Source organism: Solanum lycopersicum, chromosome 8, assembly GCF_036512215.1.
Source record: "Solanum lycopersicum chromosome 8, SLM_r2.1".
Taxonomy (NCBI): Eukaryota; Viridiplantae; Streptophyta; class Magnoliopsida; order Solanales; family Solanaceae; genus Solanum; species Solanum lycopersicum.
In genome coordinates, this window is record NC_090807.1 from 6,287,631 (window position 1) to 6,301,908 (window position 14,278).

General features: G+C 33.0%; 1 protein-coding gene across 4 annotated transcripts; it reads right to left on the reverse strand.

Moving 5' to 3' along the window:
* Positions 1-6,869: 6,869 nt before the first annotated feature.
* Positions 6,870-13,189, reverse strand: LOC101260747 (ankyrin repeat protein SKIP35). 4 transcript variants are annotated; one of them, XM_004244737.5, is made up of 4 exons: positions 12,934-13,189; positions 11,645-12,693; positions 10,100-10,532; positions 6,870-7,941 (listed from the first exon to the last, which is right to left on the reverse strand). In XM_004244737.5, exons 2-4 carry the CDS (start codon positions 12,307-12,309, stop codon positions 7,132-7,134), a joined length of 1,908 nt encoding a protein of 635 aa, XP_004244785.1. In that variant the 5' UTR covers positions 12,310-12,693; positions 12,934-13,189; the 3' UTR covers positions 6,870-7,131. The 4 variants fall into 4 exon arrangements, with proteins under 4 accessions (XP_004244785.1, XP_010324730.1, XP_069144473.1 ...); XM_010326428.4 differs by having other exon boundaries at positions 10,100-10,535; positions 12,934-13,168; XM_069288372.1 differs by having other exon boundaries at positions 12,839-12,989.
* Positions 13,190-14,278: the final 1,089 nt, after the last annotated feature.

A 14,278-nucleotide genomic window follows, 5' to 3' on the forward strand; every position in this document is an offset into this window, starting at 1 on the left:
CATCCTAGTTTGAGAAATACGCCACTAACGACCCTCAAATCATGAATAAATCTTAGGAGACTAGAATCAAGGGATCAACAGAATTGTATCTGCTATCTTGATGAATAAAATCATGTTTCTTCATATTTTATTTGTATGGTATATTTATTTTCCATATGTTTAATTTGTTGCAAACAAATTGGCACGCCCAGTGGAACCATATATGTCCTCCATCCCTTCTCTCTTAAATCAAATTTGAAAATCTGAAGCTGCAAAGGGGGAAGAATGAGTACTTCAAGTCTCGTCTTTTATTTTCATCAAGTCTATACTCCGTCAAGCCTTGAAGCAGGGGACATTTTGTAGACATTGAAATTTTGCAGACTCTACAAGACGTGTTCAATTTGAGTTGGGACTCTACAAATTGTGATCAACACAAATTAGGATGAGGCTACTCAACCCTATCCTAATTTATGCCTATAAAAAGGGTACTAAATTCTCTTAAAATGCATCTCGAAAATTCCATAAAGAGATCAAGATCTAAAATATTCCACAAATTGATAAATTATTCATATAGAGAGGTCAAATCTAAATCATCCTAGTTCGAGAAATACGCCACTAACGGCCCTCGAATCATGGATAAATCTTAGGAGAGTAGAATCAAGGGATCAACATAATTGTACCCGGTATCTTGATGAACAAAATCATGTTTCTTCATATTTTATTTGTATGGATATTATTTTCCATATGTTTAAAATTTGTTGCAAACAGATTTTTGAAACAGTAGATATAATATGTAATTTTAATTGTTCTACAATATTTATTTCTAGTTTCAATAGTTATTAACGTCAAATTTTTGTAAACTTTTCATGCCATATTTAATATAATACTACTCTCTTTATGACACATAAATATTTATCATAAATTTATGAGAAGAAAATATTTACAAGTCTTCTAACTATCATGTTATCACATTGCTTAGTATTAAATTTAGAGTTATAAATTAGTAGCATAAATAACATAACAATATAAACTTGAAACGTATTGATTATTATTCCTAGTAAAGTATCATAGTAATAGCTAAATCAAGTTATATACACAGTAATTAAATTATAGATCAAAGATTTATGCAAGTCTTATTCGATATGTTATGAAAATATAATGTATACCTGACTCTGAAAGAAAGTTGATCAACTGTTAGAAATTAATTTCGAATTAAGTAGGTCTCGATTGGTTAGAGACTCATGCTGATAACTTATTGTAAAACGAGAGCAAAATATAATAATACTAAACAAGAAATGGAAGACAAATGGTTAGTATTATTTTATCTCTTTTGATGTGTATTTCACAAGGGTGAAAGACTACCTTTTATAGAATTTATAAAATTATCCTTTAACCAAATACATTAGTACAACTCTAATAAATACATACATTACGTTAGAGATGAATTAAGAGAAACATTTGTTAGATCATAGGATCATTGAACCATGTGCTCTGATACCACTTGTTGTGTTATGAAGGGGTGATTATGACGTCATGCGGAAGCTTATAAATTTGCAAATCATGTGGTTGATAAATTAGATAACAAAAAATAATACTAAAATTGAAAAATATTATTATATCAAAACTAATATGAAGAAAAAACATTAAAACTGTAAAGAGAATAAATCTCCCCATAAACAAAAGTCTCGAAACGACTACATTGCGGATTCTATTGTTGTTCTTGATATGAAAAGAGGGGTCTTCAATTTATAAAGTTTCAAGTTTCTCCTCTAAGGAAGGAATAAACCAAATATGGAAGAATATTATATTTTCCTTCAGAAAAAGTAAAATCATTCATGATAATGTTTTGTCTTTTCTTTTAGGAAAAAATAAACTTCAAATAAGGTAAGAAAATCAGGGCAAAACCCTAACAAATCTCCCTTTAGACTTGAATTTTCTGGCATAATAATCTTGATCCTCTTTTTTCACACAATCTTCATATATCAATGTTGCTTACCATGATTTAAAAATTGATATGGGTTAGAATTGGAGCCCTGTGTTAAAAACTAGGATCATGGTTGAAAGTGGAGTTTATGCGTTAAAAGTAGGATGCATGAGTTAAAAGCGGAGCTCATGCATTAAAATTAAGATGCATGAGTAAAAGTGTATCCCGAGCATTAAAATCCTGTAAGGACTGAAATTGTTGAAAATTATTTTGTTTTAAAGGATGGAGCAGCAGGATATTATTGAAAACATATTTGAAATTTTTCTCCACAGGGAGTAGCATAAAAATCTTCATTATCATCAATTTTGTTGGAAATTAGTTTGAACCACTTGAGCCTTTCTTCAACATCATTGAAGCACTAGATCTTTGAACCATCGAGCCTTTGAACCGTGCGCTTTGATATCACTTGTTGGGTCATAGGATCATTGAACCATGTGCTCTGATATCACTTGTTGAGTTATGAAGGGTGATTATGACATTACGTGGAAGCTTACAAATTTGCAAATCATATGGTTGATAAATTAGATAACAAAAAATAATACCAAAAATAAAAAATACTATTATATCAAAACTAATATGAAAAAAAAAAGATTAAAACTGTAGAGAGAATAAATCTCCCCATAAACAAAAGTCTCTAAACGACTACATTGTGAATTCTATTGTTATTTTAGGTATGAGAAAAGGGCTCTTCAATTTATAAGTTTCTCCTCTAAAGAAGGAAAAAACCACATATGGAAGAATATTAAACATTTATGGTATTGTTTTGTCTTTTCTTTTAGGAAAAAATAAACTTTAAATAAGGTAAGAAAATGAGGGCAAAACCCTAACAACATCCACACAATTAAGTGAATTTGTAATAAAAAATTTATTTTAATTATTTTAATTTTTAAGTTTCATATTTGAACTATCACTCAATAGTTAGAAATGCACCTTGACTTATTTTTAATGATGTGTGTACGCTTTTTCTATTGTATAAAAATTTTGTCATGTGGCTTTAACGACCATTTTCGATCGTTTTGAGCGCTAGAGCTTTTTATGTCAGAAAATACTTTTCGATAGATTCTAATGGGTGTTTTGGACTATTCATAATTATAATTATGAAATTAGTGGGGTAGTTTTAATAATTTATTTAGTTAGTGGTTAGAGAAAATAATATTAAAATTAATAGTAGGGTCACTTTACCATTTTAATTATATTTAGTCATATAAAATTAGGGTAGTAAATACGTAGTAAAAAAGAAAAGATGATGAAATAGAGGTAGATTACGAAAGAATGCAACAGAGAGCGGCTGCGTGAAAGCCTGCAAATCCTTCAAATAAAAGTTCTCATCCAAATATTTCAACCCTTGTTCATGTTATTATTAGTATAATTATTATTATTAGTGTTGAGTGCAAAGGAAATTAAATAAAAGATTGAATTAGAAGAACGGAAAAAGAAGTAAAAGATTGAAAGTTGCAATTTAAGGGATCATGTGCTACTGATTGGTTGTGGGTGGAGACTGTTGTTTTATAGTTACATTAGTTTATTCTGTTCTAGTGAATTATTAAACAATATGGGAAAATTATTGGTTATTGATGTTAGTGATGAATTGCAGGACATTTTTTTATATATATAATGAAATTGTTACTGACAATAGAAAACGATAGAACTGTTAAAGGTCGTCATTAATTAGTGAAAGTTTGAGACGAAAGATTGTTTAGCGGATTCATGGTTGATGCCACTAGTCTCGTAACTAGTGACTTCATTTCTGAAATATTATTATATTTTGTTATACATTATAAAATATATTTTGTTATTGACATAGATAATTAAATATTAGGTGTATTGAATTATTTATCCGTTAAAGGTAAGCTAATTGGAGGAATTGAGACTTACCTTTAGGTTTGACTTTTAGGAAAGTGATTATAGAATCAGATGGGTTATTGGGTCTCGACTAGACATAAAATAATATGAGTGTTTATAGACTCGTTAACTTACAAATTGTGCATATATACTTGATAGATTGGAAAGGTTTGGAGGCACTAAGGAAAGGAAAAGTATTGGAGAATTAGCTAATTTGACTTCAGTTCTTCAGTGGAGGTAGGTTACAGTTTATTTCTATTTGATAGATAAACTCTCAATAGAGATTGATATGTATTATGTGATATTGTAAAGTCTCCTATGTACTTGATTGTGTGGTTGTATGTCTTGATTGTGTAGTTTGTGGTTGACCTAAAATTATGAGACTGTTGAATTTCTAATTTTAAACCCTCTCTAGTAAAATGACGCCTTGAATAAAGAAGGCTTGATGAAATAAAATAATAAGATAATTGGATCGGAGTGTCACGTTCCGACACACTATTATTAGATCAGAGTGTCACGTTTCGACACGATATTATGGGATTGGAGTGTCACGTTCCGACACGGTATATGGGATCGGAGTGTCACGTTCCGACACAATAACATTAAAAGAAAGGAATCTTGAAGTAACTTAATATACTTAACCTCAAAGAACCTATCTTTCAAATGAGTATGGTGTGGAGGCATGAGTCCTCATAGGTGTGCTTGATGTTGTGATTGATGGTGTACCTGTTATGGTGTTATTGTCAGTGGTTCATGTGATTTGTTGCTTGTCACCTGTTAAGTATCGTAGTTGATTTTATATTATTATTCAATATATATTGATTTCTATTTTGAGTTGGCCGATGATACCTACTCAGTACGTGTTCCTTGTACTGACCCCTACTTGTATTTCTTCTCTGTTCTTTTGTGGAGTGCAGCAAGTGTACCATCGACTTCGACTCGCCCTCAGCTCTAGCCAGTCTCCAGCACATCAGAGTTCAGGGTGAGCTATTAATTCTAGCTCGTACTGGATTCTCTCATTCACGTCTTGATGTCTTTGAATTTCGACATGGACCATCTTTTTGCTTATTTTGATTTCTTAGACACTCTTAGATATGGTAATTTGGAAATAGATGTCCTTGATGTGATGACTATCAGATTTTGGGATGATAAGTATTAAACTTTAGAAACTTATTTAAATTAGTTGCTTAGTATCTTTTGGAGTTTCCGCATTATTTATATTATTTATAGTTGAACTATTGGTATATGTTAGGGTTTAGATGTGTTGGTTCGCCCACCTAAGGAGGTAAGTGTGGGTGCCACTCACGAATCATTTTGGATCGTGACAGTGGCACTCGAAAAATAATCTCCTTGTGACAAGTCTAAATAAACTAATAAGTATTAGGTTAAAAGTTAAAAAATTTTAAGGTTACAATTGTTCGTATAAAGTAATTTATTTCAACTATGATATCTAAGTCTACCATCGTTTTCTCCACCTTTAGTCGTGGTATCATATTTGATGTGGCATTCGATATCTATTTTAAGGGGGAGTTTAAAAAGTTAATTAAAAATATATTTTAAGAAATTAATGTCTCGGCAAAAAAGTTGTTTTATATGTTGGGTGGACGAAGATTTTATGGACAAACCCACCTAGAACCATTTCTAAACAAATATTTGGTCGAGTCAAACGCTAGGTGTATTTCGCTAAACCCTTGGGTTGATAGTTTAAGAGAAAAACACACGTTCAATAATTAAGTGTGAAACTCAATAAATAGGATAGTTAACGTTGTTTTTTGATCGTTAATTCAACTAAGATTTTCTTTTTTTTCTGATTTTCTTATTAATCTTGTGATAAAAGCAACAAATTTTACTTTTTAATGAAAAAAATTATTTAAAATGAGTAATATTTGATATAAATAGTACCTCACCAACAAGAATAACAAGTGTGTGTAGATATATATTATTTTAAAAAAATAAATTATAGTGTATATTATAGTTTAATGACCTGATTATTAAATTTTCTAATGACATCAATGACTTACCTTCAGAGATATTTGGATTTGTAGGTTTTTGGCTCTTAGCTTTATAAAATGCACATAATTTTATATTAAATAGAAAGAGTACATTGTCATATTAATAGAAGCTTACTAATATAGATTGTTGTTTATAGGAAGCACATAATGATGATTTGAAAAAATAGTGAGGAGCTACTTCTTAAACTGATTAAATATTTCAACACTATCATGTTTTATCTTCAGTGTACAGTTATTGTAGTGCTAGTTGGTTAAGAAATATATAAGTAGCGTAAATGAAAATATTGAGATAAATGCACATTCATGTTAAGAGATAAGATTGGTTAAGAAACTATAGCATATATAGTATTGCTTTAGTTTAAGTTTAAATGCCGTAGTAGTTATTTAATAAAAGGGGTTCACTGAAGTAATTAAACTAAAACAATAAGAAGAAGAAAATAAGTTACATGCTCAAAGAAAGCACTTATGGATCTTGTTTCTTATTTTTAATTTTCATAAAACCTGGATAGGTATATAGCTAAATACTATTAACAATTACAATAGCATTTTCAATATGATTTAACTAAAGATAGATAAAATATACGCAAATTTTATTAATACATTTATAAGATAAAGATTATTTTCGATAAATCTTCCACTCACAGCTAAATAGTGCTAATTTAGCAACAAACCAAAAAAAGAAAAAATGAAATTCGTTGTCAAACCCCTAACATTACACCATACCACAATAGTTTAACATGATTAAGTGATCAATTGAAGTGATACCATCCTAATTTACTTATTACTTTCTATATTTAAAAATAATTCAACTTAGTAAATTTTTTATTTATCCTTAATGTGAGATTTACGACCACACTATGGCTATAACTTGTCTTTAATCAAAAGTTCACACATCTTTCTTTATCTCCTTAAAACTCAATGCAAAATCAAATATCTTCCTTATCTTCTTAAACTCGATCCCTGATCAAACATCACACAGATTGGGACGAAAGGAGTATAAATTACTCATAATCGGTGATAAAAAGACACGTTCAGTCGCATAAGAAAACAAGTTGGAAGAAGCACCATGAAAATAGCCAATATTGCATGTCCATTTGAGTTCCCAGACTTGTGAATGTAGTTACTCAACATACACATCAGAAATATGCAAATTGTAGACTCTCTGCAGGTACAATTATCTTAAGCCAACACAAAGGTCTGGTTCATTAAGATAACTGACCAACCTTAAGAGGGCTTCTTGCTCACATTCAATGCACCAACCATTGTGTTATTAGACTTCGTTGAAGAGACAAGATATGTGAAAATTTTCAAAAACTAAGCAGCATTGGATGCATTATTATGCAAAAATGGAGGAAGATGATGCTCCAAAACAGCCAATAGTTCTCTCCCTTGCTTTACTTCTTCAAGCACTACACCGTCGAGCCTTTTTGCTGCTTCCACAAGCTGGCCCTTAAGTCTTTGTGATAACAAACAACCCCCTGCCTTGACACATTCCCTATACAGTGGCAGGTATGCTATTGCTATCCTCAATGGCCCCGGGATGTCCCTCAAACACACGGGAGATTCCCCCCATTTCATAATACGCAACAGGTTACAGTAGTGTTCTTGTCCCTGCCTAAGTCCGTCTGAGAAAGCAGCTTCTGACCAATGCTCTCGAAGGAAAGACCTGAGTGCAGGAGCCACAGCCTCGTCATCAGACTTCGCAATGCTGTCAGCGACAGCATAAGTGGCAATGGGATCACCGAGGAAGTCCGAACTTAGGAGAAATGCTACTCCATCGAGAGACCCGCTACTTCTTTCACCAGCAGCCTTAAGAATCTCAATGCTTAGGGCAGCAAGAACATGCTGAGGAACATGAGGAAGGAGATATCGAGCAACTTCAACCTGACTACTGGAAGTAGCAGCAGTGAGGGCCAGACATAGTTCCATATCTCTGCAACCCCTTTTAACAAACCAGTCAACTACCTGCATGGATCCCCTTTCGGCAGCTCTCATCAAAGGTCCCAAGAATGCCATTGCATTCCCTTCTTCCACTAAACATTCCATAGTTCCAATTTTACCATAATGAGAAGCAAATCCCAAAGCCAGGTCGACATCAACATCCAAACTATTCCTTTGAGCAATCTATAAGAGAAAACAACCAAGCAAAGATGAGCATGATACAGCTCTATTCTCCAAATATTCCGAAAGAAAAGAAAACATCAACAAGAGAACAAGATATCAAGGTAGAACACTTGCTCCAAAATTCTAGCCCCAGCAATCATACAAAGAAATGGTGAAAAGAAGCATTATGAGTAACAGTAACACCCAGGCTGACCAGAATGACATACAAGTAGACTGACAAAACAAGAACAGTTCAGAGATTATACACGTTTACCAGCACCATATGATGGTTCATCTGAACATGGAGCATAAGTAAGCTGAAGTAGTAAAAAATAAACAGAATAATCTAAGATAATATAAAAGGCCATATGTTTATCGGTTGCCAAAGAAAATAAAACAATATAATACACCTCAACTAACAACCCGAGATAAAAACTCAAAACATTTATAGCTTCAATGAATTAAACCTCTCTCTCATGGATCTCTGTCATGCCAATCACAATCACTTAACTGGACCACCACAAAGCCCCCAATCTAGAGAAGTTGTCTACTAATGCACAGTAACTGAATCAATATTGAAGTTGGCAATATCACCAACTTCACTTGCTAAATTAAATAAAACTTTGGCATACAAAAAGCAGTCCCATTTTCCGATTTTCCCTTTTGGAAAGGAAAAAGAAACATGTCTCTGCCCAGTTTATAAATTATAAATTAGGTAAATGTTAAAATTTCAACAGGAAACAATTTCCATAAATAATATCTAAGGGTTTGCGATGATATATTAATAACCTAGCTATTTCCTCTTCATTTTTTCTTTCCTACTCTGTTAAACACTCTTAACGCACATGACCACCTTGTGGGATGTGAAGCATAGAAAGCAGAAAGACGATGTGATCCCTAAATGTTTAGTCTTCTGAAATAAAAAAAGCGAGGGAACTTGATACCAATGGTACAAGGAGGTGGCACCAAAAGGATTTTAAAGACACTACAATAGTTGCAGGGTTAAAAACTAGGATATAAGGACATCATATTTTAGGGACCCAATCAAACTTGCAGTTGAATTTGGCGTGAACCATGAACATGAACCTGAGTGCCTGACCCTGAAATCTAAATCATTGAAATCATTTCGCAACGGAATGTTGGGCTTTAAAGTCCAACAAATCCACAAGATGAATTTCAGAGAGATACACATGCTAAGCTGAACAAGATAAGACAAAGCCCAAAATAAACGCATTTGTCGGATGATGCAAGTAGCATACATTGAGGATAGGATAAGAAAAGGCTCTTTTAGATGGCTTGATCATCCTGCGTTACGTTGCATTGACCTCCAGATGCAGCGGTCCATAAACCATGGTGAGTGAAGGTGTTGCAAAGGGAACAAGGTAAATCTAAAACCACATGGAAAGAAATAGCTTTGTAAGATCTATAACCTGTTTTATGCAAATTGAACTCGAAAATTCATCATGTCTGAACCTAACAAATTGATGGAAAATGTCATTCATATTTTCTTGCTTATAGTTCCAAATGTCTATTTGCACCATATGCAGCAAGTTAAATATAAAAACTTCAATTTTGTCCTACTCAAACCATGTCCTCATTTCAAACTTCTGTTCTTAAGCTTGTCATATCCAACACAATGTCTAGTGAATATTGTAGTATATTAGCGTGATAGGTTGACAACTAGCACAAAAATAGTAGAACTATAATGAATCTTCTCAACGACTGATTTGTTGGAAAGGGCAATATCATAAAGGGCAGAAGATACCAATCTATGTAGTTTTAATCGGCTTTCCATCCAACAAATCACTCCAGCATGCAGCACTATATATGGATGTTTTAACTTACTGCCCTTTCACTAGGAGAAGGAAAACTGGATGCAAGTGTCAGTTTTGTGGTGTATATGTATTTTTCTTTACTTCTTTACATTTATGTTGCTTTTTGTCTAAGTGAAACTGGAGTGGACAGAAATACCAACAGTATTTTCTAAGCCTGACTGGAAGTTAAGGGTGAAAAGAAAAAATGTCGGAACAAAAGAAGCATTACAAGAGAAAAACATAATATAATAAGAACCATAGAAACACAGTAACCTTGGAGAATAGAAGGAAGTCAAAGGCTCAAAGCTGACTATACATCATTCTAAAGACACAAGTTAAAATTAAAACAGTAAACACTGGTATACCTGCAAGAGAATGCGGACAAGCTCAGTGCTCCCAAAACGAGAGGCTTCAAGAAAGCATTGATTAACATTGTCTGCACCTCCCTCCACCAACATGCCAAGCAATCCTTGGATTGCAGTTGCTGAAATACCTGATGCCCAGCCAGGATCAAATGAACTAGAGAAGAGTGTAAGTGGGAAGCAAGCTGCGTCAAATGCTTCTGTGAAGTCCTTTCCTGAAAGGTGGTTCCCAGCTAGATCGAGGAAGGTCTTGAAAGCCGACAACTGTAGTTGTATTTCAACAGCAGGATTGTGCCGAACCCTATCCCTGTTCCCTTGGCAGCGGGAATGGAAACCAATACATTTTAGAGCCCATTCAGTAAACTTCTGGACCTTAGCACCAGCTTCTGCCTTCAAAATTTCATCCCCATTGCACTCTTGAAGTCGTTCATGCAACCTGCTAATAGTAGTTGCAAAAAATCCAACATTAAGTGACACAAGCACCCAGCATAAGGTATACAAATTGACATAAAGTGAGAAAGGGAAGGAAGGAAAAAAAAACAATATAAAAAGTTAAAATTGCAACTCTTTTAATCCTAAACATGAAGATCATAACAACCTCAACAATTACCTCATCAAGGAAATTATAACAACAGAGAAACAAACTATATCAACGTTCTATTATTTACCTTACCAATAAGCAAATGCATGTTCTTAAAGCAAACAGTGTCTGGAGACGACTGAAAGTAGAAATTTCAGCATGAAGAATTTGGTAAACTATGAAATTTAGAGATTGTTCGAGGCTGAGAAGCTAGTAAGATGATCCTTCAAATGAAGGAATATGACTCTTAAAGTCAAGTAAAACATGCCAGCCAGAGATAAGATTTTGAGAAAAGCTTTCTAGACCTATGCCAAGGAAGAAATCCAGTAAAATATATCGGGAAATCCAAAACTCATGGCTTTGGGAGACTTAAAATTACAAACAAGCATGCCACAATGTGCAATATTTGTACAACACAAATGCATTTCCGAGAGATGTCGAAACATCAACATGGTTGCTTCGAAGTTATGGTGGGATGTTCCAAGTCTTCCGACATGGTTTGGGATTTATTGGGTGATACCAGGTAATGTAAAGAAGAAGTCCAGGAAACAGATTTCGGAGCGTTGCTCCACAAGCACTGATTTGAGCATTTGAAGAGAACGAAACAGGAGAGCTTTTGAGGGTGTGGAGATGGCTTTTCTAATGTTAAGGAGCAGTCTCTTATATCTTTTTTTTGGTGCAGCCATGAGGTTCCTCGTCGTATAGATGATTGGTGTAGCTTTTTAGAAAACCATCTCTTTTTGTAGGTTTTCTACTTTCTTAGTATATCTCTTGTGACCAGGCTATGCCCACATTTAATGAAGTTGATTTACTTAATCAACAAAACAAGAAGAGATGTGGAAACATGAAACAACAAACTAACTATTCTTTGTACTTTTTCTACCATCAAAGACTAAATTCAAGTTGTGAGAAAAATCCTAGTTTAATCACATAAATGATGTATAGAGGGAACATGCAAAATCTCTGACCTTCGTGCCATTACAGTCACAGTATCTGTGAGGCTCATGGTTCGACTTTGGCAAGCAGAAACACAAGAGGCAAGAAACGAAGTCCTTAGAGCAGCCCGAGTGAAATCAAAAGCACCATTAGAAATTATCTTCTTAATCAACCCTGTTATCCCATATAACTCCTGTTGTGTACTTAAAAACCATACCGAATCTAAAGCAATGCACAATGCATCATTTAAAGTTTGGGGATCTGCCAGTAGAATCAAACTCTCGGCAAGCTCCCAATCATGGCAACTCACGGCACCCTGAAACAATCGCCCTAATTCGATCCTCTCTTGTCTATTAAGCTTCTTCTCAGCACCAGATATCTCATTTTTCCCATTCTCACCATCTGAACTAGACAATCTCGCTTTAAGTTTATTTACTCCACAATTACACCCTCCTACTACAGCAGATGATCTAAAATCCTTACGTACAAGCGGAGATTCTCTGGAAAAAACCACGTTACCATTACTTCCTTCACCATTCTCTGATGGAAAAACTACACTTTCATTGCTTACACCAAGTGTTCCAGTCTCACAAGATTCCACCTCCATCTCGAAACACTGAGACTCTTCTGCATTAATTTTGATCCCACTTTCCAAGTTTTCACTTCCTGCAACAAAAGCCATTCCATCTTCTTCCATTTTGACCAATCAATCCAAAACCCAAAACCGGCAAACAACTGAACAATCAATTCTTTCAAGCAACACCCATAAGCTAAACAATCCACTCAAAATCACAAAATTTAAGCAAAGTCTCTCCCTTTAGCAGATTTCAAACAATACCCAAATTTGATTCTCCTCCCAAAAATTAAACCAATGAAAGATCCAACTCCATCAAACCCAAAAAAGACACCTTTACATCCATTTCAACAACAGCACAAGAATCAACATATAACAGCAAATTAATTATACCCAAACGTCTAGAATCCTAACTTTATCAGCTCATCATCCTCAACATCTGTGACCCTAAAAACCCCTTTACCATGAACAATCAATATCCAACAAACACCAAATCCACCTTCAAACCTACAAAAACAACAGATTCTCATCAGCTACAAAAAGGGTCTCAAGAAAAAAGCAAAAATCAACCAAAAAAATCATTTCTTTAAGAACATTTCAATTTAATATACAGATTTCTTAAAGAAAAATAGAAATAAAAACAGCAAATTACCCAGAAAAAAGCAATTGGTAGACAGAAAAAAAAGGCAAAAGGGAAAATGGGTATGCAAATAACGGAGAAAACAATTAAAGAAAAGAGAGGAAAACCTGATAATAATTAGTGGGAGAGAAAGTGAGAAAACCCTTTGCCCCTTCTTGTTCTTGGATGGTTACCAGTATTTTGCCTTTTTATCAATTTTTCTCCTGCTAGTTTTTATTTTCTTTATTTTATATTTACTTTATTTTATTTTATATTTTTTACTTCATAGAATCTTACTAACTTTTATAATAATACCCCACAGAATAAGATAAAACATATGGAATCAATTTATAATACAATTATAAAAAATAACATTGGTTTAGTGGTATATATAAATAAAATTGGTTTTCTTATATATACATGATATTAGATAGGAGGCTATAAAGATCGTGAATTATGATAAAAGGATTGGATATTAGGTTATTGTAGTAACATTGGTTTACGGATATATATGACATTAGATAAGAAGATGTAAAGATCGTGAATTATAATTAAAGAATTGAATGATAGGTTATGGAGTGTACGTTTGTCTTGTTTCCCGATCGATTTTAGCTTGGTGGTGTTTCACATAATATTAACTTTATTTTTCTAGTGATTTGCGTTTGATTGTTTTCATTTATTGATTATATTATTTCAATTATTGACTAATTTTATTGTTGTTTTTGTTTTTGTTTTAATTTGTTTTATAATAATTTTGGCTTATTTAATTCAAGTTGAATGGTGCTTCGAAAATAATTTCTCTAGTTCCATAAGAAATTAAAAAATTTATATACCTTTTGAGATCGCACTTATGAGTTCAACTCAATATTTTATGATTGTTTAATAAATGCTAATATAAAATTATTTTTATTACATCATAAATAAATAAATAAATAATCTTTCTTTTTTTCTTTTTTGAGTTCAAGCCTTTTTCATTTAGTTAAGAATATAATCTTTTCATCTCATTTAGGTTCAACAAATCTTTAATTAATTTCCAAAAATAATAATAATACTCTTTTTTATATACAAAAGGGAAGAAATGTCATTTTAACTTTTCACAAGAATAATTTAATGGAGGACAGCAGGAATATTTTCCTTGAATATATATTAAAAAAAGCTTTTTAAAAATTTATTTATAAAATAATTTGAGATGTCATAATTTTTTGTAAATATGCTTGAAGATTGTGATGAAAAAGGAAAAGAGAAAACTACAAAAAATTAAATTGGACAGACAAGAGTGGAATGAGTCATGAAAGTGAGAGTTCTCCTTACTAATAACACACACCACAAAAGGTTGCCCCCTCAATGGGTCCCATTCTCACTCCCCACCTCCCACTACAATCATTACACAAACCCCCCACCCCCTTGCCATTTTTTGCCCTCAATATTTTTATTCTTCTGTTTAAATTTATAAGATGAATATTAATTAAATTT